This window comes from Manacus vitellinus, unplaced genomic scaffold (assembly GCF_001715985.3).
Source record: "Manacus vitellinus isolate BGI_N305 unplaced genomic scaffold, ASM171598v3 scaffold_0_pilon, whole genome shotgun sequence".
Taxonomy (NCBI): Eukaryota; Metazoa; Chordata; class Aves; order Passeriformes; family Pipridae; genus Manacus; species Manacus vitellinus.
This window is the reverse complement of record NW_021938789.1, coordinates 43,513,495-43,538,532: the sequence shown is the minus strand read 5'-3', so window position 1 is coordinate 43,538,532 and position 25,038 is coordinate 43,513,495. Positions and strand designations below refer to the sequence as shown.

The 25,038-nt window shown below is 40.0% G+C and overlaps 1 protein-coding gene across 1 annotated transcript in view; it reads left to right on the top strand.

Moving 5' to 3' along the window:
- Positions 1-19,916, top strand: part of ARHGEF38 (Rho guanine nucleotide exchange factor 38) — a 35,621-nt gene extending 15,705 nt beyond the window's left edge. Inside the window, exons 4-14 of the mRNA XM_008933273.3 lie at positions 1,498-1,645; positions 4,572-4,589; positions 8,516-8,715; positions 9,211-9,344; positions 10,992-11,096; positions 12,270-12,392; positions 14,709-15,029; positions 17,052-17,192; positions 18,373-18,571; positions 18,753-19,012; positions 19,731-19,916. Coding sequence (XP_008931521.2) covers positions 1,498-1,645; positions 4,572-4,589; positions 8,516-8,715; positions 9,211-9,344; positions 10,992-11,096; positions 12,270-12,392; positions 14,709-15,029; positions 17,052-17,192; positions 18,373-18,571; positions 18,753-19,012; positions 19,731-19,916 — 1,835 coding nt within the window. The remainder of the gene's footprint in view (positions 1-1,497; positions 1,646-4,571; positions 4,590-8,515; positions 8,716-9,210; positions 9,345-10,991; positions 11,097-12,269; positions 12,393-14,708; positions 15,030-17,051; positions 17,193-18,372; positions 18,572-18,752; positions 19,013-19,730) is intronic.
- Positions 19,917-25,038: the final 5,122 nt, after the last annotated feature.

Below are 25,038 nucleotides of genomic sequence, written 5' to 3'. Positions count from 1 at the left end.
CATCGTTAGCTAATAAAGACCTGCATAGAGAGTTCATGGGAAAGTCAGGATGCAATTTGCATTGGTAGCATTCAACATTAGCGGTAAGCACAAGACAGAGAAGACAGCTAAAGAGCATTAACTATAGGATGCTGGTGCTTTTCTAACTGTGCCCTTACAGTAACTGAAATGAACTCTGGTGGTCTTAGCTCTTCATTGTTTTTCCCTTATTCACACCCTGAAACCAACATGCATTAGACAGCCCAGTTAACCTTCGCTGCCAGGGGGAAAAACCCAGAGCTGTGTTACTGTGGTAACTGAATCATTTTTCACTTTAAGACGGAGCAGTTCAATGCAATGTATTATGAAACAGCGCACTCTGGTCAGGATGGAACATGCAGGATGCATGACAGCTCAGCGCTTGCTCTGTGGATGAATAGAGAGCTCCCAATTAATGTGGTGTTCAGCTTTTAACTTTAATAACCATTGCTATAACTCAAAAGGAATGTCTATAAAATGTTGGACTTGTTGCCACATAGATGTAATTTTCAGTAAATGCCCAAGACAGGAGTTTCTAGCATTGCTGTTTTTTATTATATGCATTTCCAAGGACTCTGATCAGGGCACTGCTACGTGAGGGCATAAGAACCAAACTAATATCTCAGCAGAAGAGCTGAAGCGTGCCTTCTCCGCCTGGATAGCATTTCTTACGTACATAGAAACTGACACAGGAGTCTTAAACTGAGAGAATTAGGCTCCAGAATTAAATGGAAAATGAGTGTAGGACTACTTTAGTGCCTCTAAAATTCCCACCTGTTCTTTGGGGGAAAATGGTGGTGTGGATGACTTGAAATGGAAGTGTTTTCCCTCTTCAGTTGCATATAAGCCTAGATACTATATAAAAATGGCTGTAATCCATTGTGGGTTTACTTAATGAGGGGAGAGGTGGAGATTGTCCCTCTGTCATGAGAAGAAAATTCTCTATTCTAGGCTATAACAATTGCCATTTCAGGATTTTGCAAAACAGATAAAATTGAAATGGCTAATATAAGATAGAGTCATTATTCCTGTTATAACCAAATTAAGTTCATATTCAGTTGAAAAAAAAGTCAAAAGGAAAACTAACAGGCTTACATTCATCCCTCCTGCCAACCCATGACACAAAAATGGTCTCCCTTTATCAGTTAAGCTCTGCTGTGTGTTTTCCAATGCAGGGGCATTAAGCTGGGGCAGTGAATTAGGAGAATGTGTTTGAAGGGGTGCGAGGTATAGAGATTTCATGCTTTTTCCTGAGGGAATTTTTTGCATTAACACTGATATAATGATGCCTGGCTATGACAAAGATGAGCAGCTGAGAAATACATGTAATAAATAATGCACATAAACACGCAAGATCGTTTCTAAGGGAAGTAAAGTGCAAGCCAGCCTTTTTAGCTCACGGCTAATGTGGTGGAATAATAAAACTCCTTCTGAGATGCTGTTGTCTGACTTGACATGCTTTGTTTTTCTCCTCAACAGGGGAAGTGTTCTTGCAGATTAAAGGCCCACTAGAAGACACATATAAAATCTATTGCTATCACCATGATGATGCACACACCATGCTGGAATCCTATGAAAAGGATGAAGAACTGAAGCAGCATTTAAGAGACTGTGTACAGTCCTTAAAGTAAGATCTTTTCAAATGATGATTTCCGTCCATAGTCAGTTTGCCTGGCAGGGAACATTTTAAATGGATGTAGATGAAAGGTCCCCTGTAAATCTGGAGTTCTATAAGGCTTGCTGGGAGCTCTAGCTTATGCTGCTTTCATGAAAAGATGACAAGCCAGGGGCCATGATTAGATTTCTTTCTCTCTAAGATGGCCAAAAATAGCACAAGAAAGGTTGCTCTTCCCTTAGTTTCAGTGCCCCATACTGGCAAATAAAAAAAATGCTGCATCATATCATATTGGAAACACCTTGCCCAGCTCCCAGGAAACTTGCTGTCCCCCTGTCTTCAGCAATTCTATTGCTTGAATTTAAATAGCCTGTAATGCAGCTACTCAAATGCACTGGTGTTTCTGGGCCCCTGTTGCAAGGCCCCAGGGGTCTGGAGCTGCTATGTGGTGCTGAACCCCTCATGATGGGGGTGTTTGAGAGCGAACAGTGATGGAGCAAGCTGCCAGGTCCCACCAGTGGGAGGTGCTTTATGCCATCGGCTTCAGCGCCAGCCCCTCGGGGAAATGTGTCAAGAACTGGGGATGCCTCAGAATAAAGGATCCATCTTTCCTTCACCACAGCTTCCTCCTGCAGCCAGTCACTGGAACGTGCTCATCCTCTCCATGGAGAGTGCTTCTCTTTCCACCCATAAATTCTCTTGCCCCCTTACTTTCCCAAAAGCATCACACAGAGGTGTCAGGAGGGAAAATGCCACAATTTCAGAGCAGAGATGTGTTAAGACTTAGGAGATGGGAAGTATGTCCAAGTGAAATCTGGAAAGAGTGGTGGAGGAAAATATCAACAACATTGAAAGAGAAATGTTTACTTTGAAAACAGGTTATGTTGAAAATGACGCTTATTTTGTGCAATATATCCAGTTATTAAATACATAACAAAGTGTATGTGCAGGGTGCTCAGGTTTTAGCTACCCTGAAAGTTGAAAGAAACAGATTTTCATATAATCTCAGGCTTTCAGGCTAATGGATGACCAGGTATCTCCCCTAAGGGAATGTTTTAGTTGCTGATGCCTGCAATATTCTTTCCTGGCTAATCAAGAGAAGCTGCTACTGTCATTCATCCCTGCTGCTGAAGCAAGGGGGCATGGAAGAAAATAAAGATAAAAAATAGCATCCATGTACATGCTAGGGTGGAGGCTGTCACTTGAATTCCAGAGCCAGCAAGAGGTGCTCCTATTCCAACATCTCAGCTGAGCTTTCTGAAGAGAAAGGATATTTTGTGCTGAGCTACTGTATCTTTGCTAGCAGGAAGTGACAAAGACTTCCTTACAATGAAGCCTTGTTTTGTCTTGTTCTTTCCTGATTAGCCTTTGAACAGGAACCAACGATAAAAGCACTGGTGTGTGTATACTCTGTTGTGCTTTTTCCTACTGCCTAAAGATTGCAGTCAATGAAGACCTGAAAGTGCACCCTCAAATGCTAAAATGCAGAATTGTGGTCATTTAAACCTGTTACTACCCATTGGAAAATATTTGCCCTAGGAAGAAAATTATGTAGGATTGTTACCGAATAAGTTATAGGCTGTTTTCCACTGTGAGACATAACAAATGCGGGCAGTGGGGGGGTGGGTGGTGGGTGGTGGGGTCGGGGTGTGTGGGTGTGGGCTGGTGACGACTACTCTTGAAAAATGTTTACTTCTTAAATATTTTTTTTTCCTTGGAAAGAATACTGTTCCATTTTAAAAAATCTTAAATTAGCTGACGTTACTAGGGACTTCTGTTCCTCAGCTGAGTAATATCTGACATGTAAAAACCAAGTTCTATATCAGGAGCAATTTAAGAGTGGCACTCTGCACATCTCTACAGACAAATCAGATTTAATTAGCTATGCTGAGATTCCTATTCCTTTTGACTGAAGAGGAAAAAAATTCATCCCAAAACGTAGGTGTCTGCATTGGAGATGTGCAAATCCAAATTCTGTAGAGCCTCGTGTTTCAGCTGTGATTATACAAACTGGGGATATTGTTTGCTAGTTTAGCCAAAGAAATGCAGCTGGTAGAAATGAAAGGATGCTGGCAACTACCTGCTCAGCTTTCAGCCTGGAGTAGCTCGGTCACATATTACAGGGACAGAGGGACGTCCTAAGCACACAAAATGCTGACAGTGCAAAAGCTATGAAAGCACCAGCTTCCAGATGCTCGACTAGACACTGGTGGGCAAGGAGATGAGAGTGCAGGCTATCAAAAAGAAGTGGCTGAGGATGTGATGTCAGGAAAGCCTAATGCAGAGATGGGGGGACATTTGGTTCTCTTGCATTTGAGTGAATTCATACCACAAGGAAAACATTCTGTGCATGTGCTTGCATGTTTGTAAATTACAATTGTAAGTCCCTGCTGCTTTCAGTATATCAATCTACTCCATCCTACTCTGGAGAGGTTTCATTTGATGTGTAGTCTACAAAAAAGCTTAACAGCTTCATTGATTCTATATCCTAAAAGGCTAAAAGGTATTCTTTCTCATTTAGAAATACATTTCTTTTTAAAGAGAGAAGACAGGAATGTATGTAAAGTATAAGAATGACATATTTAATTTTACTTTTTGTATTAATGACTTAATATTTCTCACAATTGCTAGCAGAGTGATCCAAACTTCCTTCTCTTAACAGTGGGAGGATTAGGCTGGCTCTCATAGCCAAAGCCAGGTTTCTGACAATCCTTTCTCATTTGGGTCTGTCCTTTCAAGAAGTTATAGGGCCAGATTAACCGATACTCTCTGGCTGCTTTGTACAGCTCTGCTGACACATAGCAGCCATAAACCTAAGTTAACTGGCCAGTTACAACTGCTCTGTGTCACTGAAATGTATCTGAGAATCTGGCTCCTGATCTGTATAAATCCTTTTAGGAGGAATCTAATACATGTTTTGTTTTCTTCTCTTTTGCAGAAAGATATATGAAGAAGAGTAAGTACTCTGCCTTTCTCACATGTAAAATAATCTTTAAAATACTTTTAATTTATCTTTAGTATGTTTAAAACTGTACAGGTGGAAATTTTAAGAAGACAAGCTTTTTATGTCAGTATAAGCCAAAGATTTTTCCAGGACACATGTAGAGGGCTCTGAAGTCTGCAAGACTGCTTGTCAACAACATAGCATCAATTTTTGAAATTCAGACATTCTGAAATCTTTCTACATAGGCTGCTGTAGACCTGCTACAATACAGACAGATTCGCAGGTAAAGGTATTTTTAACCTGATGACCCCTTCAGTAGCCTTATAGGAGAAGCCCACCTTAGGATTTTCCTTCTGACAGTGACAATGACGAGCTCATTGCGATGCTTAGCCAGAAAACTCCTCCAGCCACTGGTGAGTTGTGGTTAAGGGACTTCTGTGCAAAATGTGACATCTTTGAAAAGCTATAAAGGAGAATTTATCACAGCTGCAGTTTCTGGACATCCAGCAGGTTGGGATCATTGAAATGCAGCGATGCCTCTAGTTACCTGCAGTGAGAGGTCAGAGGAGGGGGTGGCTGAACAGAAGGAAAAGATTACAACTTCAGATGAAATGTTAAGAGAAGAGAGGAGCAAGTGTGGTCTATATTGGTAGGAGAGGAACAGACCTACCTGTAAAATCAGAGAATTTGTTAGTCAGTCATTTGCATGTAATAATTATGATCTGCGTAAAATACACTTCAAAGGATTTGCATGTTGAAACTCTAAAGTTGGGAGTTCCAAGCTTTACTCTGTGATAGGAAATAGTTTTTCTGCCTTTTGTTTTGATAAAGGCCATTCTTGTATACTCCTGTCCCTGAGCTTGGCTACCTCACATGGTGTGGTGGCATTTGCCTTCCCTGCTGACTGGCAGAGCACTCAGAAATTCCATCACCTGCAACTCAGCTTAGAGGTTGCAGAGCTGTGGCAGGAGTGCACCCAAAAATCCAATTGACGTCGAACTGAAAAATACAGCCTAACTCACTCCAAATGGTCTGTGATGTTGCTGCTTCCAGATTGCTTTTCATTCAAGCATGATCAAGAAAACAATTACATAAATACCAGACAGTGCTGCCCTTTGCTAGCAGCTCGATAGGTTAAAAACTCTGCTTGGCTTAACAAGTGTGTGACCTCAGTGAATTCCCTGGGTTTGCATGAGAGGCTTACGGCACAGTGAATTATTTGTCCTACATGCCTTGTGCTAAAATGAAGCCGCACAGCAAACCACGAAGCCTGAGGCTTTAAGTTGGCTCTGCAGCCTGATGCCTGCACACTATTTCAAAACTGGCAAGCTGCATATCCCACCAGCCTCAGCCTGGCTGTACCACACTGGCTGTTGTGTTTGCCACTGGAACAAGCTGCTGGGTAATGAGACCAAATGAAATTAAATCCTGCATCACCTGCCTTTGTGTACCTCACCACCATGGATTTTTTAAGCAGGTGGGAATCTTTCTGTATGTGTGACTTTGGGAGGCAGGAGGAAGGATATGTCATGAAGCTCACTGCAGTTACACCAGCTGCATTTACTGCAGAGCTACAGCAATAATTTGCGATGAGATTAGTACAGCTATGTATGATCTAGAATACTTGCTAAATTCACAATAACACGGAGGGAAGGCTGAAGTAGCATCACAAATGAATTATCAACTTAATTTTTTGCACAATAGATGTCACGAGCCATAACTCTCCTGCATGGCAAGGCTGTGGCCTGCCCAGTGGTCGGGTGTGTCCTACTGGGATGCATTGCAAATGGGACTTGTCCAGGAAGAGTGGCTATCTCAGCTAATAGTGCTGGGGAGAATCAGATGAGTTGAACTTTGTGGCATTTTGTGCCCCAGGGAGTCATTATCTTATAACAAACCTGCTATCTCTCACACCATATTGCAAGACTGTGTCATGCAGATACGAAACAGAGGACTGTTTATCACTTAGGCAGCTGTCCAAAGTGCAACTATAAAAAGAGAAGACACTTGAAGATTTTTCCATTCATGAGGCAGCTTTTGTAGATTTGAATTCATGGGGCTTTTCAGAGAAAACAATAACAATTTAAGATGTTTTTTTCATTATTGCCACCAGAAGCTGAAAGAAGGGAAAATAGCTATCTATTTAATGTAGGGTATAGGGGAAATGAGGGGGATTGAAATGATGAGAAGGTTTCGGGATATCAAGAAGCCTTACAAGGCATCTACTGTTAATTTTTTTTCATGCAGAACTTTTTTACAGATAATGTTTGAGATGGCTTAAATATGCAGATGTCTCTTCTCAAAGACATTCAAATTGTTAGTTAATTAGTCAGCAGTAAGGATTGGCTCTTGTACTTTTTACACATATAAAAATGGGAATGAAGGCTTTTTTCTTTTACTCTTTCTGCTGCACAAAACAATAGATGTCAGCCTGCAAAACCAAGTGGCTGTTCCCTGTTCTTTGTACTTTCCTACATTGTGTTATTTCATCTTTCCACGTGCAGAAATCCTTCTTTGCCTACCCTTAACTCCTGCATAGTTAATGTCAAACAACTTTTTCTGCTCCAAAGCAGCCTTTTGGCCATGCAAATGGAAAGCTTGCTCTGCTTTATTGCCCTCCACATGGTTACCAGCAGCTCATGCTAAGTTTCAAGAGAGAGGTCCCAGGTAGCTCGTGCTGGAGCTTTGCCTGGTTTGCTGAGGAGCACTGTAGTGAGGAGAGGCCACGGACATGTCTGTCCTGCTGCTGGTGGTTCAGCAGTGGCTGGGTCGGGTCTTAGGACTTGACCACCTGGTGTTACTTGTTCTGAGGAGACTCCACGTTTCTACCAGCCACACAGAAGGTAATGAAGGCAAGTATGGCTAGGTCTTGCCCTTCTCTATTTCCTTCCAGGCTGTTGTGACAGCCTGCACGCTGCACAGCCTCTTCCATTCAAGCCTGGAGAGTGTAAGCAAAGGCTTTTGTCCAGAGCAGGGCTGGAGCATGAGTTCAGCTGGCTTGGGGCCCAAGAGCTCGGGTGGCCTTCATGGCCTGAGGCACTTGGATGTCTGGGGAAGCTGCTCTGCTGCCCTTGCCCAGCCAGTGGGGGTTTACCCTAGATCCACAAAGCACCCCTTTTGCCTGTGCTGGAAGCTGTGACTCCCCTACTCTCGTCCTTCTGCCACCCTGACCAGCTGCCTGCTTTGCCTTTGTGTAAGGAGTCTTCCAGCAGGTTGGATCAAGCCTGGGTGAATATCCTGTGTGTTCAACATTTCCCCAGGCCCAATCTGGTACCCTTTGGAAGCTCAGGCATCATTAGAAATAACTAGCTAGCAGCCAGCAAAGAAAAGCCGCAGGTAAAAGACAGTAAAGCTTAAGGGTCAGGTCATGGTGGCAAGTCAGAGATGTTGTGAGAAGGGATGCATTTTGAGCAGGCATCCCAGTTACTCACAGCATGTAGATGTTGAAATTTTAAGCCTGAGGTGCCAGAGCAGGATGTAACAGCCCTGCTCACATGCATTTCTCAAACTTCCTGTTATTTGTTCTTCCACCTACTTCTCCCTTCCTGGGTGTTGCGATGTGTAAGTTATACCACATGCACCCTCAGACTGAGTGGGACAATTTCAGAGGTAGTGTCTAAGCAATAGTCTGGTAGGTTGCTGAAAATACAGAAAATTCTGGGTGTATGTCACATTGAGGGGGCAACAGGAGAGTTTCGTTTACAACAGGCTCCATTCCCTGACAGATGTGTCTTATTTTTTGACTTAAATGGTAATTGCACTTAAGTGACTATTACTCAGTGCAAAGGATTGCTCTGGTTTTGATATTTTCTGTAGGTGAAAGCTCAGCTGAAGGATATAAAAGGCAGCAGCTTCAATCACTAGACAGAAATAATAACAAGGTTTTGCCTTCAAGGAACTTCTTATTTTGTGACAATTTTTTTTGGTATAAATTATAGAGGGAAGCCAAATCTAATGGACATGGGATCTCTGATGATTAAACCAGTGCAACGGGTGATGAAATATCCCTTGTTACTCCATGAACTCTTGAATTCAACTCCTGTTTCTCACCCTGACCACAAGGCGCTACAAGATGCCCTTTTTGCCATGAAAAGCATTAATGTGAACATCAATGAACTTAAAAGGAGGAAAGATTTAGGTAAGAAAAAAGCACAGTAAGTCTTTGTAGGTTTGGGCTGTCCATTACAAGAGAGGTTTCAGCTCCAGGTATTTCACTACAACAGTTTTGGCTGGTGCCACCCACGCTGTGTAATACACTGAGTTTCAAGAAGGTAACAGTTGCCTTAATGTCACTTATCCTCAGCCAACTATGTTATCTGCCTGGTAACTCCAGTATCAAAACTATGAAAGAATTCATGTTATATTGTGTGTAATGCAGTTGCAAACACTGATAATAATTAAGATGCAGTAATAGTAATATTTCTTATAGACTTGCCACATTGAAGCCCTAACTTCACTCTTCCCAAGGTTAGTGTTGATAACAGGGTTTTCATCCTCTCAAGCATTTTCACACAGGATTACAGCAAGTGACATCAAAGTGTCTGCTCTCAAATGGTCTCATATTTGTGTGCCTGTCCCTTTGAAAAGTCCTGCAAATACAGATTATTAATGTAATGAAATTTTCTGTCTGCAGTGCTGAAGTACAGGAAGAATGATGATGATGAAACCCTTAAAGAAAAGTTTTCCCGACTGAATATTCACTCCATCAGCAAGAAATCCAAGAGGGTGACCAGCCATCTGAAAATACTGACGGGGGGAGAACCTCAGGTACTTACTCATCCCATTGCAGATTTGCATCAACAGGTTCAGTTCTGCTTTTGCACTGGATGTTTTTCAAAACGTGTTGGAAATGGAGTTTGTGGTGTTGCACTTTTTTTCTGCATAATTTCTAAAGTAATTTTCTGACTGTCAGAGAAGACAGGAAAGATCTTTGTGATTGAAATAGAAAATAATGTAATGTGTTCTCCACCTTTTCCTTTTTTACATAAGAGTTTCTCAAACTTCTGATCTTCAGTAGAGAGGAAGTGAGTGGTAGTTTTGTAAAACTAAGCCTGAGGTCAGCATTTGGCAGATAAACTGGCAATAGTTATTGTTGGTGCTGAGAACATGTTCAGTCCGTCTTGCTCCATGTTGTAGCATTCAGGTTCGGAGCCCATCAAAGAAGATGAGCAATACCTCTAATTAGGAAAGGCCGTGGGGTTTGCCTCTACATGTGTAAAGACCTGGAACCATCAAAACTACTAGAGACAAAGAACTCTGTGATGAGTCTGATGGGCGTTGGGCAGCCAAAAATAAAATGCTCCTTCGTAATTTCAAAGTTGTAATTCAAAACCTAGCAGGATAAACATTTTCAGGAAAGCTTAAATCTAAATCTCAAAGAAAATCAATTGCAACTGACCTTGAAAATTATATCCAGTACAGCTCACTGCATGAGATGGCTGATCATACAAGGTCACTTGCCTTTCTAGATGTGACTTTACAAGGTACATGCCATTTTTTCCTGTTTTGTTTTTTATCAGTGGTTTCCCCCTTTCTCTGATGAAAACTACCCACATTTTTTTTTCTGTTCATTTATTTGTACAGTGGAAATTTTTGTATTCAGAATGTGACAGGCACCAGCAAGGCTATAAAATGAGAAAAAAACCGGAATTAAATTTGATTAAGAGGATATGTGATTTTTTTTTTTCCTTTAGAAGCTTCTGGTTTATGTTTTTTGGTTTTGTTTCTCATTAAGCTTGAAGCATTTGAGAATCATTTTAGAATCAGAACACATCTGTTAAAGATTCAGCCGTCTCTGCTGCTTAATTAAACTAAGAAAGTTTCCAATTCACATGTTGAAACACGCCGTGACCCTTACAGCGAGACCCCTAAGACGAGCCTTGAGATTTCTCAGGCTTCTAAAGTGAGAGGTAGGCAGAAATAAACGTGTTTTCAGGGTGTTTCCAGCTGGCGCACAGCAGCAGCACAAGCCCATTCCCAGCTGCCGGCGTTTCCAGGGAAGGGCTGGCCCGGCTCTGGGGTAACAGCGCCACCTACAGCCCTCCGAAGGGAAAGCGCCCCATCACCCACGGACCGGCACCCGGGCAAGCGATGCCACGACACCAAAACATCTCACCATCTTCCCCGTCCTCTCCTCAAACGGAGCAACAATAAGGGTTTTGTCGGCACGAGCTGGTATGCCCGTAAAAAAGCAGCTCCACGAGGATTTAAAAATTAAATTCTCTCTCATGTTACCTTGTGGTTTTGACTTCTCTTGAATTGGAACTGGAGTTTGGGAGAATTAAGGGTTGATCTGTTTTCAAAGGGAGGAGTTCAGGGAAGGTTTGGGATTTATTTTAGCAGCACTCTGGATGTTTCTTTCATTAGCCAGGCTCCTTTGGGCCGCCAAAATAACAGTGGAAATGTCTATTTTAGGTGAAAGATCAAACCTTTAATAGGGAAGAAAAATTGTTTCGAAGTTTAGAGAAGACTGTGAAATTGTGTGTGAAGAACATTTCGCTCTCTTCACAACATCTACAGGTGGGTACAAGCCTTTTTGAAATCTGTGGCCACAAAATCCTGACCATAACCAGTTTGACACAGATTTCTGCCACTGGTTAGGCAACACCGAATTATTTATAAGCAGGCCTGTCTACATCAGAGTATTAAATAAATAAGCTGTGCTGCTGCTGCATTGCTGAGCCCATGGCAAAGAAGTGTTGAAGCCACCTCTTTTGCATTTTTGCCCTGACAGAAGCAGGCTTTGTGGAGATCCACAGGTGCAGTGCAGAGAAGAAGGTGCTGTCTGGTGGCACAGTTAGGACTTTCAATCGCTGTGTGAAGCTGTCGTGCCCACTGGCTGCAGTCGAGCACAAACTGCTTCTCATTAAAAATGGAAGAACTGAGTTGCAGCCATATGAGTTAAAATGTCTTATAATATGTATTTTGGATGTGAGGACTCCTTCCTTTTTCCTGTTGCTAAGTTGTGTTGAGGCCTAGCATTAGATGTACAGAGTGCTCAAGTTCTGTAAATGTCTTTGCTTCAACCCTCCTCTCCAAAGTTGAGTGTTGGCTTGTGACTTATCAACCTCTCCCTCTCATGGACTACTTGCCAACTTTGGCATGAGGCCAAAGTGTAAGTGTGCCCTAACCAAACTCAAAACTTGTTTGAGAGGTGGGTAAGATCAAAAGCCAGCTGGCCAGGGCTTATTACAAACACACCTTTTTTGGTTCAGCAAACAGGGTGAGGCCGGTGAGCTCAGCCCGCAAGGGTTGATGCCTGGAATGGTGCTGACAGTTCCTTATCCGAATGGATCCACACTTCATTAAGATTAAAATTCTGAGTAAGCGAAATACACCACTTTAGTTCTACTTTGTCCCCTAAAAGAGGCTTTTGAGGATGCATGGGTCTTGAGCTGGCTTCTTGCTGAGGAGTAGCTGATTTCCAGTGGGACATTCATTAGTTTAGGGCATAGTTTTTTCAGATGAACATTAACAACTTAATTCTTAAGTAGTTTACATTGAAAATAGACAAACCACAGGAAAATATTATCACAGCAAACAACCCCACAATGGCTGGAAACTGCACAGCAGCTGCATGAGTGTCAGAGGTGGAAAATTCCATCAGTATTATTGCAGTATCTGTCCTAGCAAACACAGTATATTAAAATAGATTGTAATACTGTTTCATCTTCCTACCATCTTCTCTTTTAGGATTCTATACATCTGGCTGCCCAGAATATAGTTGGGCTTCAGGAAATCTTGCAAGATAAAGGTGACAAAGTCAATGACTGTTTGAAAAAAGGGAACAACACTGCAAATCTCTGTGAAGACCTTGTAAGTTTATGCAATGTCCAGTGTTACACAGCTCTCTGTATGTGTGAGAAAACAGGTGTATGTGAGGAAGACTAGGACAGAAGGGAATTAACCCCCACCCCCTTAGGAATCCATTGGGAAAGATGAGTGGGGGTTTTGGTTGAGTTTCTGTAAAAAATAAGATAAAATTCTGTGTAAATGCATTGCATTTTCCCTAAAAGAACTAAAGAAAACTTTTCAAGCTCAGTTCCTGGGTTTAAACTAAAATCTTTGTGCTAAATTTGTATGTCTTCAGACAAGAGCAGCAGACTTTGCCTTTGTACTTTCATTACCAGCACTTGCAGTTTAAGAGTGAATTTTGTGATCTCTATTGTGCTCATGTACTGTTAGCTCTGAAATCGCAGATCTGTGAAAATCTCAGATTTACCTTTAGAGTCATAGAATCATGGAATGGTTTGGGTTAGGAAAGGTCTTTAAGATCAGTCCAGATATTAACACAGCACTGTCAAGTGCTCCACATAGGTAAACCATGAAAAATCTGAATATACCCCATAGTAATTAATAAAGCAATTAAAAAAAAAAAGGTGAGAGTTTCTCAACTAGTCTTTTGCTTTCAAAATTCAGATAAACTCCAATGTCTGGGTCTAATAAGATAGCTAAAATGTCTCTTCAAAATGGGACAGGCTGCTTCTTCAAAGTGCTGCTCAAGCTGGAAAAATTTAGAAGAGAAGGTTTTCTTACACTTTGCTAACTCTGTGCTGACTAAAATATAGCCATTCAATCCTTTCCAAAACACTCAGTCTGCAAGAAAAAGTATGCTCTTTGGCAGACCCCAGCCTTCAGGATAATGACAGGGAAGTAAGATGATGTGTATCTTTTCCTCTGAAATTCGCACCTTTGAAAATTATCTCAAAAATTAATCTCAAAAATATCTCAAAGAAAGATATTTTCAATGTCTTTACAATGAAAGAGTGCATAAAGTGCAAAAGAGTACCCCTCTATCATTGCAATGGTGAGTGTGTTCATTATGGAAGCTGCCTTCATACTCAGAAACATAAAAGAGAAGTAAAAGTAATTCCACAAGAGCTGAAACAAAATACTTATTTTTAGAAAAAAAAAATTGTAACACCTATCAGCTCATGATCCAGTTATTCTGAAGGTCTATGTAATTAAGAAAACCCCAAACAACTTAATCTTATTTGTTTTAACTGTGGACATTTTTATTAACCATGTTAAATTATCTGTTTATTTCTGTGTTTTGGATTTACAAGATTACAAGGATTCTCTATCCTATGTGTAAGGTTTTTTTTAAAAACAGGCTTTTGTCTTGACATTGCACAATGGGTAGATGTTCTCACTGAACAACCCATAGGGTTCTTCACATGTTTTCCTGAAACGCTTTTATCAAGGTAGATCTCAGTACTGGGCTTGGGTTAATTTTTTTTTCTCCTTTGTGCAATAATTAATACCTTCCTATCTCATTAGATTTTTGGGAAAATTTTCAAGTGGAAATAAAATAGGAGCTATCTAGCCAGTGTATGTCATCTTGGCCTTGGGAGAGCAATTCTGGGGATAAAATGGATGTATCCTCAACTGTGATGTGTTTTGGAGGGTACAGAGACAGCTGATTGTGTTCTCACATTCAACCCAACAACTTAATTCACATAAAATGTCCAAGAGCTTTAATATGATGATGAGTTTCACTCACTACAAACCTGTGCTGTATCTGAACAAGTGACTTACAAAAATTTATTTCATGCAATATTAATCCCTTGAGACAATTAGAGACTAATGGAAAAGTCTGAGATTTTTTTTACCAGGTGTCTAATTTTGTTGATTACTAGAGATAAAACCAACAAGCATAACCTAATTTAATCAAATCAAGTGATTGTTTGTGTTTGCTTAAACAGGAATTGAGTTACAGCTGTTTCCAGGAAAAAAAAAAAAAGGCAAAAAAGACTGCCACTTCACAAGACCTCATTGCCTTTAGGCTGTATATTGGCATGGGCCTTTCAGTTAAGGAAATTCTGGTTTTATTGGACCACTATACTTATCCTTGCTGTTTTCCCCAGTGGTAACACCCTATGGTCAGTACCACAGGCTGCATCCTCCAAGGGACCACTGCCATTACCAGACACTGCAAAACTGATATCCCTCCTTTGCAGTGTTATGAAGGAGATTCTAAGTCATGATGGACCCTGCTTAAGGCCCACTGACAGCAATGTTTTGTGAAGAGTAATTAGCAGGTTGCTTGACAGGCTGTCATCAGACCCTGTCACAGGGTCTGAAGGACTGTATGAATAAAGTAATGAGTAGGTCTGTTTTATACCTTTCCAGATGGCTCAACTGGACAAGCTTATTTTGACTCCTCTCTCAGCACTACAAGCTTTGTTTTCAGGCCCTCAGAAACTCATCCAGAAGCGCTATGACAAGTTGTTGGACTACAACAGCTGCCTTCAGAGGTCAACCGGAGAAGAGCTGAACCTGGCAAAGAAAGACTATGAGGCTCTAAATGCACAGCTAGTGGAAGAACTTCAGGTATTCAATAGAGCAGCCAAAAAGATTGTGTTGAACTGCCTACATTTCTTCATCACCTTCCTCAGGAATATTATGTCTGCAGCACTTCAATCAAATTCTGCTGTGGTAGTGCCTGTTCCAGTAAGTACATTAGAAACAGGTATAGCTCTGACTTAATTTGTCTTTTTTTCTTTCTGTATGCTTTGGTTAAAGTTGTGTAGGACACGCATCTACAAGCTACACTGATTTTGTTTGTTCTGCTGAGCACAATCAGGTGGTTTTTTTTTTTCCTTTGCAAGCTCAGCAAAGGTTAAATTCATAGAATCACAGCATTGTTTTGGGTTTGGAAGGGACCTTAAAATTCACCTAGTTCCAACCCCGCTGCTGTGGGCAGGAACACCTTTCACTAGACCAAGGTGCTCAGAGCCCCATCCAACCTGACCTTGAACACTTCCAGGGATAGGGAATCCACAAGTTCTCTGGGCAACCTGTTCCAGTACCTCCTGACACCACCCTGACAGTAAAGCATTTCTTCCTGATGTATAATCTAAACTTACCTTCTCTCAGTTTGAAGCCATTCACCCTTGTCCTATCACTACATACCCTGATGAATAGTCCCTCTCCAGCTCTCCTTTAGGCCTCCTTTAGGTACTGGAAGGCCACAATAAGGTCACCCCACAGACTTGAGTTCTGAGGAACTTATGTTCTGAGCTTAAGTTTTTTTCAGACCTGGACTTTTCGTAGAGAATGATCCTAATGGAACTGTTCCAGCTGTTCCAGTGATAGTAATGGCAAGAACATTACAGTAAGGCAAAAAGGAGGCAGCTGCTAGCATTTTAATCTTGTTTCTTAGCATCTACCCTAAATGGCCAAGAAAATGCAGGAAAGAGAAAATCTAAGAAAGTACATGAACATTTCTGTGACTGCTAGAGCTGCAGAGTCACAGATGACTGCAAAAGAGAAACAAATTAGGAGATCTGATGAAATAATTTTTATGGAAAGCAAGTTGCTTTTAAACCCAAATATGCTGCAGAAGCTCCTGCAGACATCTCTTGGCAGTGAGGAATAGTTTTGTCTATGCTGGCATAGAAAGTCCAAATCATTTCACTTACGTAGCCAAAAGTACCAAAGGAGCCTGTGTGGGCTACACAGGAGGGCATTAGTTCCTCCAGCCCACTCTACTCTTTCTGGGCACTATGGTCATTACCTGAAGATTGAAATTGAAAAACTATTCTCAATTTGTGTGAAAATCATACTGTGTTTCAGTTATGTCATACTTTTGCCTGGAGGACTTGAACCCCCTGAGAAGCATAGCTGCAACAGTGCCTTCCACACATCCAAATCCACTCACCTGAACCAGACAAGACTCTGTATAGGAAACGCATTGTAGTAAGGCAGTTCTAGAGTATTCCTTCCCATCAAGGCTTGAACAGAGCATGTTATAGTCAGGGGTAGCTGAAAAAAATTAAGAAAGCAAGGTTAGGATCAAAACAGAGCTATGTGTTTAATGGCAAAATGAAGACTTTTCCCACATGAAGAAATTGCATCCCTGTAATTTGACATTTTCATGTTTTGAAAGCTGTTGTATCAAGCATTGTTTTCTGTGAAGGTCTGGCTACAAAATCAAATTCTATTTCTTTATTTTCTGTTTACATCAGCAAATACATTTGGGGTAAGGCATAGACCAAAAGGACTTACCCAGTGCCACAGACAGAGACTCAGCTTACCCAATGATTTTTAACCTATTGGCACCCAGTTGCACAAACACACAGCTGTGGGGTAAGCTACTCCAAGCCGTGCAGCACGTTGGCCACGCTGATAGCTGCTGAGATGCACATTTGCATCTGAAAGCAGGTGGCTCAGTAGCATAAGTACAAGACTGTTCATTTTCAGCACCATTCAGAATATTTTTAATGATTTAACTTCAATGGCCATGTCTTTTAAATCTAATAGCAATTACTAGAAACTTTCTTTAAGCAAGACCCTTTCTTCCCTCTACATCCTGTATGTAGAGACTACACTGCACTGTGGGCTCTGCAGAAAATTGGCACAACTTGTCAGATTTCCTGACTCCTAGCATTCAGCCCATTAAGCCAAATCTGCTCTCTCTCAAATCTCCTTACCATTTTGCACATGAGATCTAACCCACATTTGTGTTTGCAGCTGTCCTCCTCAAGCATCTGTGAAGTGCAGAATCAATTGATAGAGGAGGTTCACAAGCTGAATTTTGTAAAAGAAAACAGCAGTGCAACATTTATTGAGAGAAAATTGAGCTTGGAAAGAAAGAAACCTGTCCCTTCTCCCGTGAGTACCATACATCTGGATCGTGTATGAAGCATCCTCTTTTGATCACTTTTGAAACAAATCCATTTTTATGCAACCTAAAGGTTTGGGCTTGGTCTCTTCCTGAATCAGGTTGTTGGAGTGAAGCTGTTTCATTGACTAGTAACTTCTGATGATTTTTCACTTTTTTCATGTATTATCTTGAAAATATACTTGAAATTAGCTCGGATTACCCTTAGGCCTTTAAGCACATGTTAAGTCTAAGGTTGTATAAATAACTTGGGTTATTTCTTTTGTTAAATACTCTTATAGTTCATCTTAATCTTGTAATTCAGATGACTTTTTCCCCCATGCTCAGCTGTGGTTATATGTACTGGTGTTTACACACATATGCACACACGTACACCCTGACAGCAGATTTTAAAAATCCACCAGGAAATCTGTGTCCCCCTGGTTCCGAATCTTATAAGACATTTCCAGAGCTTTCAGGAGTCTAGTTTACAGTAAAGTAAAGACTCAAGTGCAGATTTACAGGAGAAGCTGAGGAAGCTGTAGGATTCCTTTTAGCATCAGTAAGGCAAATGTGTTCTTGCTTCTGTGGTATGTTAAGATAATACTTAAGATGTGCAGTATTATCCCTCTCTGCCCTCTGACCAAAACTCTGAAACAAATATGCTTCCAGCAGTTAATAGCTCCTTGCCTCATTTAGGGAGGTAATTTCACCCAAAAAGCAGACAGTTTGGGTACCACTGATTTTTTTTTGACTAGTGCCTTATCATGCAAGTTGTTATGTGGTCTTAGCACACCTCAGCCCATTTTTGGATTGTGCTTTTTTTGGTGATATTACATAGGAATACAAAGATCATCACTTCAGAAAAACAATTAAGCAAGAGACAGTTCACATACAAAACACAATCCCTTTGAGAGCAGAGGACAGACTTAAGAGGTCTTTAATTAGTGAAATTTCTGCATTTATTTAAAATCTGCCCTTTACTACTGACCTATTAATATAGCAGTTGGACAGGTCCTTTCTGCATATGCCAAGGCCATTTGGTCACATATAGCTGTCTAAGTAACTCCTTGGTCTATATGTAAAAACGCGGGGTCCGTTAGCAGCACACACAGATTTTTCTGCATCTAAGTTGCTCTAGAAATGACCTCAGCATCATTGAGTCTGAATATTTTTATTTTTACTTTTCAGCTGGAGTCCCCACGTCAAACAGAAGGCCACAGGTCCAAGCTGTTGTCTACGTACAGCCCCGAATTGCTGTACCAAGCTAAGCGCAAGTGCAATGCCACTCAGGAATTCGATATTGATTTACATGGAGGAGAACTGGTGGCTGTCGTGGAGCAAAAGGACCCCTTCGGAAGTACAAGCAGATGGCTTGTTGACACAGGAAGTAAGTTCTCTGCACAAAGATCCCAATGACAGCTTCCCTTTGGGATATTGATTTCTTTTCATTCTGGCCCCATCTGTTTGCCTCTGTCATACTGACAGCTGCATAAAATGGCTGGTTTTGAAATGATTTTAGCAGTGTTTTGCTGTTTGTTTATTTTCTGTCTCTTTATTCTGGTTTCTAGTCCTTAAAGGGTATGTGTATTCCTCCTTCCTGAGGCCTTACAATCCAGCCAAAGCACAGAAGGATGTCACAGAAAACAGCTTTAGTGATGATGATTTTGATAATATCAGCCTCTTTGTCTCTTCACGGCCCTCTACTGACAGCAGCACAAGAAGTCCAGGGCACAAGAAGAGTGACAGCAGCTCTTCTCTTCAAATCTGTGAAAATCCCACAATTAATGGCACAGGGACTGATGCTCTTCAGGATATGGATGATCAGCATGTAAGTATGATACACACTGTGCCTGTCTTCTTGTTGCTCCTATTTCAAATCCAGAATTATACTGTTTATAACTTGAATGGTTTCATTTTACACCGTAAAAGACTGGTACTAATCTATCAGTGTGACATGGGAATTTGTTATCCTCTGTTCTTAAGTAGCTATGAGGGAAGAAAAGATAATCAGTTAAACTGTGAATTGCAGTCCCGTGTCACAGAAAATAGACTGTTGCATTATCCCATCTACAATGCCTCATGGTTCCTCTATGGAGCAGGAACCTGCAAAATAGCTCAGTTTGGGGCATTTTTAGACTTACCATTGACAAGAAAGCTGTGGCAATGCTGATCAGCACAGCACAGAAGTGACCCATGTACCACATTTGAATACAAGAGCTTTGCGAAAGGTGATTTTCCCTGAGAAAACCTTGCTGGAAAATTCTTCATGCAATCCATGTCCACTTGGTGTGAGCTGAAAACCAGCATAGTAAAGTGAAGAGGTCTTGGAGTTTGGTTCATTCCTCCTCATGCAGAATTCCCCAGAACCTTCAATTTTACTTTTTGTTTTGGCCCTGTCCAGCAATCCCAGGCACTGGTTGTGCACTGGTTTGTATATGTTATTACATGTTTTCTGTACACAGAAATCATACCAATACACAATGACAGCAAAGATGTAGCAACATTTTTCAATTCCTATTTTGGTCTGTGTGGCTTTCGTTTTTCAGACCTTCTATGCTGTTTACGCATTTCAAGCAAGAAATGACCAAGAACTCAGTCTTCAGGAGTACCAGAAGGTTAGGATACTTCGTTTTTCTGACCTGAGTGGCAATAAAGAATGGTGGCTGGCCGAAGCAAAAGGTCAGAAAGGATATGTACCATCTAATTATCTCGGGAAGATGACATACGCTTAGGAAGAGAAGGGCCCATCGAGCCAGTCTCTCTGAAGCAAACAGAATAATCATCTGTTACATTTTGCAACAAGCAAGGCAAACTTGTGATTGACAAGTGATTGACAGAAGCCATGGTATCCAGCACACAAATGATATTGAGAACCTCCATCCTCCAAAAGCTATCACCTTGTCAAGATCTGAGTGAAGAATGATTTAACAGAAAGACTGATCCTGATTAACATCCTAAAGAGCTTGCTTTTCTATTACCCCATAATTTTCTCTTTTGTCAAAGCATCCTGTGTCAAGAGTCAACCTACAAGTACAAATCTCAGCTGAAATCATGTTTTTCTTCCATAATATTTAGCAAATACTATTCAAGATGAAGAGAATTAGCCTTGAAAAAGGACAAATTCAGTTATCAGGGATACTGTAGGCTGAATTGTTCCTTAACTGCTATTTCAATGAACATAGATGGATCTTAAAACTTGAACTTTTTGACTGTCTGTTTTTATCCTCAGTCACTTTTGTAATGAACTTTTTTCTCAGTGGAGATTATTGGATTGAGAAAAGAAAAGGAGTTTCATTTTTCAGAAACATTTCAACTTACAATATACCAAGCGTGGTGGTACGAGTGACTGGTCCCAGGGAAGAAGGTATGTTTAGTTAAATATGGAAATGCAGGGGGGGAAAGAGGGGACACAAGAAACAACTACTGTGAATTAAAGAAGTTACAATTTTCAAAAGAATTACACAACTGCTTTGTATGGTATAAACAGTTTGTAGCAATATGGAATTACCCCAGATTTGAAATTTCACATATATCTACACACTAAGCAGTTAGTGCAAAATCTGTGTAGTGAAATGAAACCTGTATTATTAGTCTTGGGAAATTTATTAATTTTTTTTAAAAAAAAAAAAGAAGAAGAGTCAAGCAGTGCCTTTGAATGAATATTTAGTGCCTATCTGATTCCTTAAGTCAGATACAGGGATCATATTGTCTAGTGAATAAGCTGGGAGTTAAGATTCATCAAAATTTCTCTTCCAGAAAAAAAAAAATCATTTTCCAAGTGTCTGATGTTAGATTGAACAGTGAAGAATGTATCAATGAGCTCATTCACTGTTTGCAGATTTCAGAATCAAAAGACATATTTTGCTAAACTATCCTCAAAACAGATGAGGCCAGTTTTACAAGTTAATACAGTCCACATTGCATCCTCAATGAGCATAGAAAACAAGACATCCCAAGGAAGGAGCTGAATGTCAAGTAGTACTTCTTTAGGTCCACTGACTACAGCGATCCTTAAGCCAGGTTGGTGTCCTGCACTTAAACCAGACCGAGTAGGGATAAAAAATATCTCTTTGGGATTACCAGTGATAACTAAGTGCTTGTCACAATGTATTTCAACACGGCAATGCCGAGGTCCTCTAGTGATAACTGAACACCTTCTTGTGCTAAGCACTGCAGCAAGGAAACAAAAAAGTGATTATGTCTGCAGCAAATAATGTAATTGAAGGTAAACTCCTGTCAGGTATTTTCTGTATTGCATAATTTCTTACACTGAACATTAAAATGACAACACTATTAAAATCAAGGTGAGGGTGGGATTATTGCTGGTTGAGGGTACACAGAAAGTGTTCTAAAGTTTTGTGTAAATTTCTACTTCCTATAGTTGAAATGTGAGGTTTGAAGATGAACTAATTCAAAATAGCAAGATCTAATAGGAAATAACCTGTCAACAAAGAAAGGATAAGAAAAGTTAAGGCAGTTGATGCAAACAATAGTTTTTGCTATGCTAATGAACCTACCTTAATTTTCTTTGATGCCCTCAATTTTCAGATTATTTTTATAAAAGGGTAGAAAAAGTTGTCAGTCTTGCTCAGAGGATGAATGCAGTGGATCACAGAGATTAGAATCTAAAATTTGTGCTGGATTAAATCATATAATAGAGAGACTTTTAGAATTCTCCGAGATGGACATTCAGAATCTGGTATGGGAATCTCTGTGAATTACTGCTATCCAGTGAGCAGTAACAATAGATAAAGCATTATTTTGCCTTATTGTACTTATGCTTTGGGCACTGTAATCTTGCCATTTCCATAGCAAGAAAAAAGGGTTCTCATTCATTTTATGAATGGATGTAGCTGCTTTTATGGAAAACTTCGCCTTTAGTTAAATGAAGTAAATGGAGAGGGAGTATCAGCTTGGAAAGACTGGACTGAAAGACTCACCCCTACTAAGCTTGCACTCCTTTGACTTTCATATTTTGAGATTATGGGGAAGATACACACAAGAAGCTTTGCAGTTATGTTTTACAATTTAGAGTCTTTTATTTGGAGATGATCTATACTTTGCACTAGTTGAAACAGTTTTAGAAATTACACAATTGTACTTAATAGGCTTAATGCAGTTGTGTAAGCACAGTGATGAAGTTTTATATGTCAGACAGTGAAATTAATTAAGGGAAAGAGTCAGTAAAAAAAGATTTCTTAAGTCTTAGCTCTGAGAACTCAGCTTGAGTCATAGGGAGAGCTCTGATTTTGAGTGTTAATGTACATTCCCCATGAAAAATCAGGCTCTGTGAAGGTGTCTCAAAGCGAACTTAAATGCTGCTCTCCAAAATATTCACTAGGTATCCTGATCCTGAAGTAACAAGGAATGAAGGATGAAATATACTGGAGCTGACCACCTAAATTTCATTGAATTTCTATGGGACTTAGGAATTCCTCACAGGTCAAATGAAACCCCAGTGTTTGGTTAGGACGCATAATAATTTTTATATTGTGGGGTAATATGCCTTTATTTTAGCCTCACAACTTGGGATCCAGAAAAAGTAATTCATTAGGTACACAAGTGGATTGGCTTATGCCATTTCGGAAATTCGAAGTTTTAGCTGTTATCATTTGATATTATGAATATATTGCAAACTTTTATTTTTGTTTAAAATAGATGAATGCAAACAACAATTGTAAAAAATTAAGAGATGCTCCTTGAATCCAAAGCTGTTTGACATTAAGAAGATTTACAGTATTTCATATTAGACTTGTTCAGTCACATTTTTATTAAGATAGTGCTTTAAATACTAGAAACTGAGCTATATTGGGGCTCCAGAAATTCCTAAGAATATGTAATGCTTTTGCTGTTGTTTTTTTAAATGTAGGGAAGGGTACAGTATTCTACATTAATGACAAAACTAATTTATTTTGATTGAAGCAGGGACAGGCTGCAGTTTAATGGACTGGTTTTGTGTTTGTTCAAATGTGCATTTTACTTACTGGAACTGTTTTGACAGTAAACATGTACAAGTACTTCCAAGACTGGGTCCACTCAAACTGAAGGGTTTCTCCATTTAGGGAGTATTTTTAAGTGTTGCCATTGATAACCTGGAACGCAGAAAATGCCCAGTCCAGTGAACAGCAGAGTCCTAGGCTCTGACTTCTGGCACCTATGTGCTTTACCATCTTCCCTTTGTTTGGGTGGTGCTGTGAACTTGAAGTAGGAGTTCACCTTTTCAATGCAAACACAGATTGAAGAATTATTCCTTCTGAATTTTCATCTTTGGAAGCTTCACTGAGTAATTACCTCCTTCAAACACTTAAGTATGCTTCTGCTGTCATTTTAAGATAGCTTTTAAACATGAAGAAAAGTGAAGTGGACCTAACACCTGCACTAGGAAGCACAGCCATGACAATCCTTGTTCCCGCAGATCTATTACTGATAATTCCTCTTACAATATTGTTTGTTCAGAAATAGTGAAAAAGTTCTTCTTTAAATTATTGCAATAATAAAAATCTATTTTTGTAAAGATGTTTCTTCTTATTTATTTTTTTAAACAAGATGTTTTCCAGAAGCAAAATGTTTTATATGCTATCCAACATCTGCCTGCAAAATTAGCAGAGGAAACAGAGTTGCCTCAGATAAAATGCTGCATTTCTAGTATGCATCCTAGCTTATCTATAAAAAGTCCTAAGATAAAAATATTAGAACTTGTCAAACACTCAAAACACTAAGCCAGTTTAAAAATACACTTCAAGGTTCCAAATATCAGTATAGTTCTTTTCTAGCTGTTCCTGAGGTTGTGACTGTTACTTACTGCTGTGTCCAGCCAGAGGTCTGTCATGACTTGTAGTAGATAAAAGCTTGTAAATTACAGAGCTTTGTGTCAGACCTTTCTTTTTAGACGCAGATATCACCAGCATCCCCTAGTCCAGCCAGAAGGAACATTTATGGAACCAGAGTAACCTATCATTTCACATTACAGAGGGTATCAAATTTTGGGCATCTATGAAAAAAACATCAGATTTAAGTAGAAGTAAAATACTACCACAAATTTATAAAATGTTTAAGGAAAGTTATGTAGCTGTTTTTATAGTAAATCACAGGGCAATTTGTATTGGGGACAGAAAAATCACAGGACTATTTTCCAGTTATTTTTCTAAATAAGAGGTATGCTTCTCAAAATTCAGACAGGCCTTCCTTCTTTCTGCCCTACACTATGTTCCTCAACCTGACATACGACTTCAGTCAAACAATCCTGTAGAACAGACTCCTTTCCTGAAAATACAGTTGTTAATTCCATCCTAACTATAACATCAAAGCAGAAAGCAACTGTTCCCTTCAATCTACTCTGTTTTTCAGCAGTGCCTATCTTACATATTCAAGCTAAACACTTGATTTAGAAGACCTGGTCTCTGCTATAAATCCTTCCTGATATAATACTTCAAAGAATCACAATCCTAACTGACATTTTTATACCAGCAGAAGGAGACTTTATATTTCATTTAAGAAGCTGGGAAAGTTACAGTGGAAGAAAGTCTTTCGCTGATACAAATTGTAGCTGTATTGCAGATTTTGCTAATACAGGGATAGTGACAAGTCCAGCTAGAATTGCCCTTATTAGAGGGAAAAGACCAGAATGCACTAAAGGTACAGCCTAAGTTATTTTATTCTGAATGGAGATACCCTACAGTCAATCCATGCCAGAGTTATAGACATAAAAACATCAGGATATATTTGAATCAGGTCTCAGAAGTATTTTAAATGGCATTAGCTACCACAACTTAAAAACAAGGATCAATTTTGTTCTGCCTGTGTTTACCCCATAGGTGGCACCCAAAGTAATCTGCACAGTTCAGCTGTAAGCTC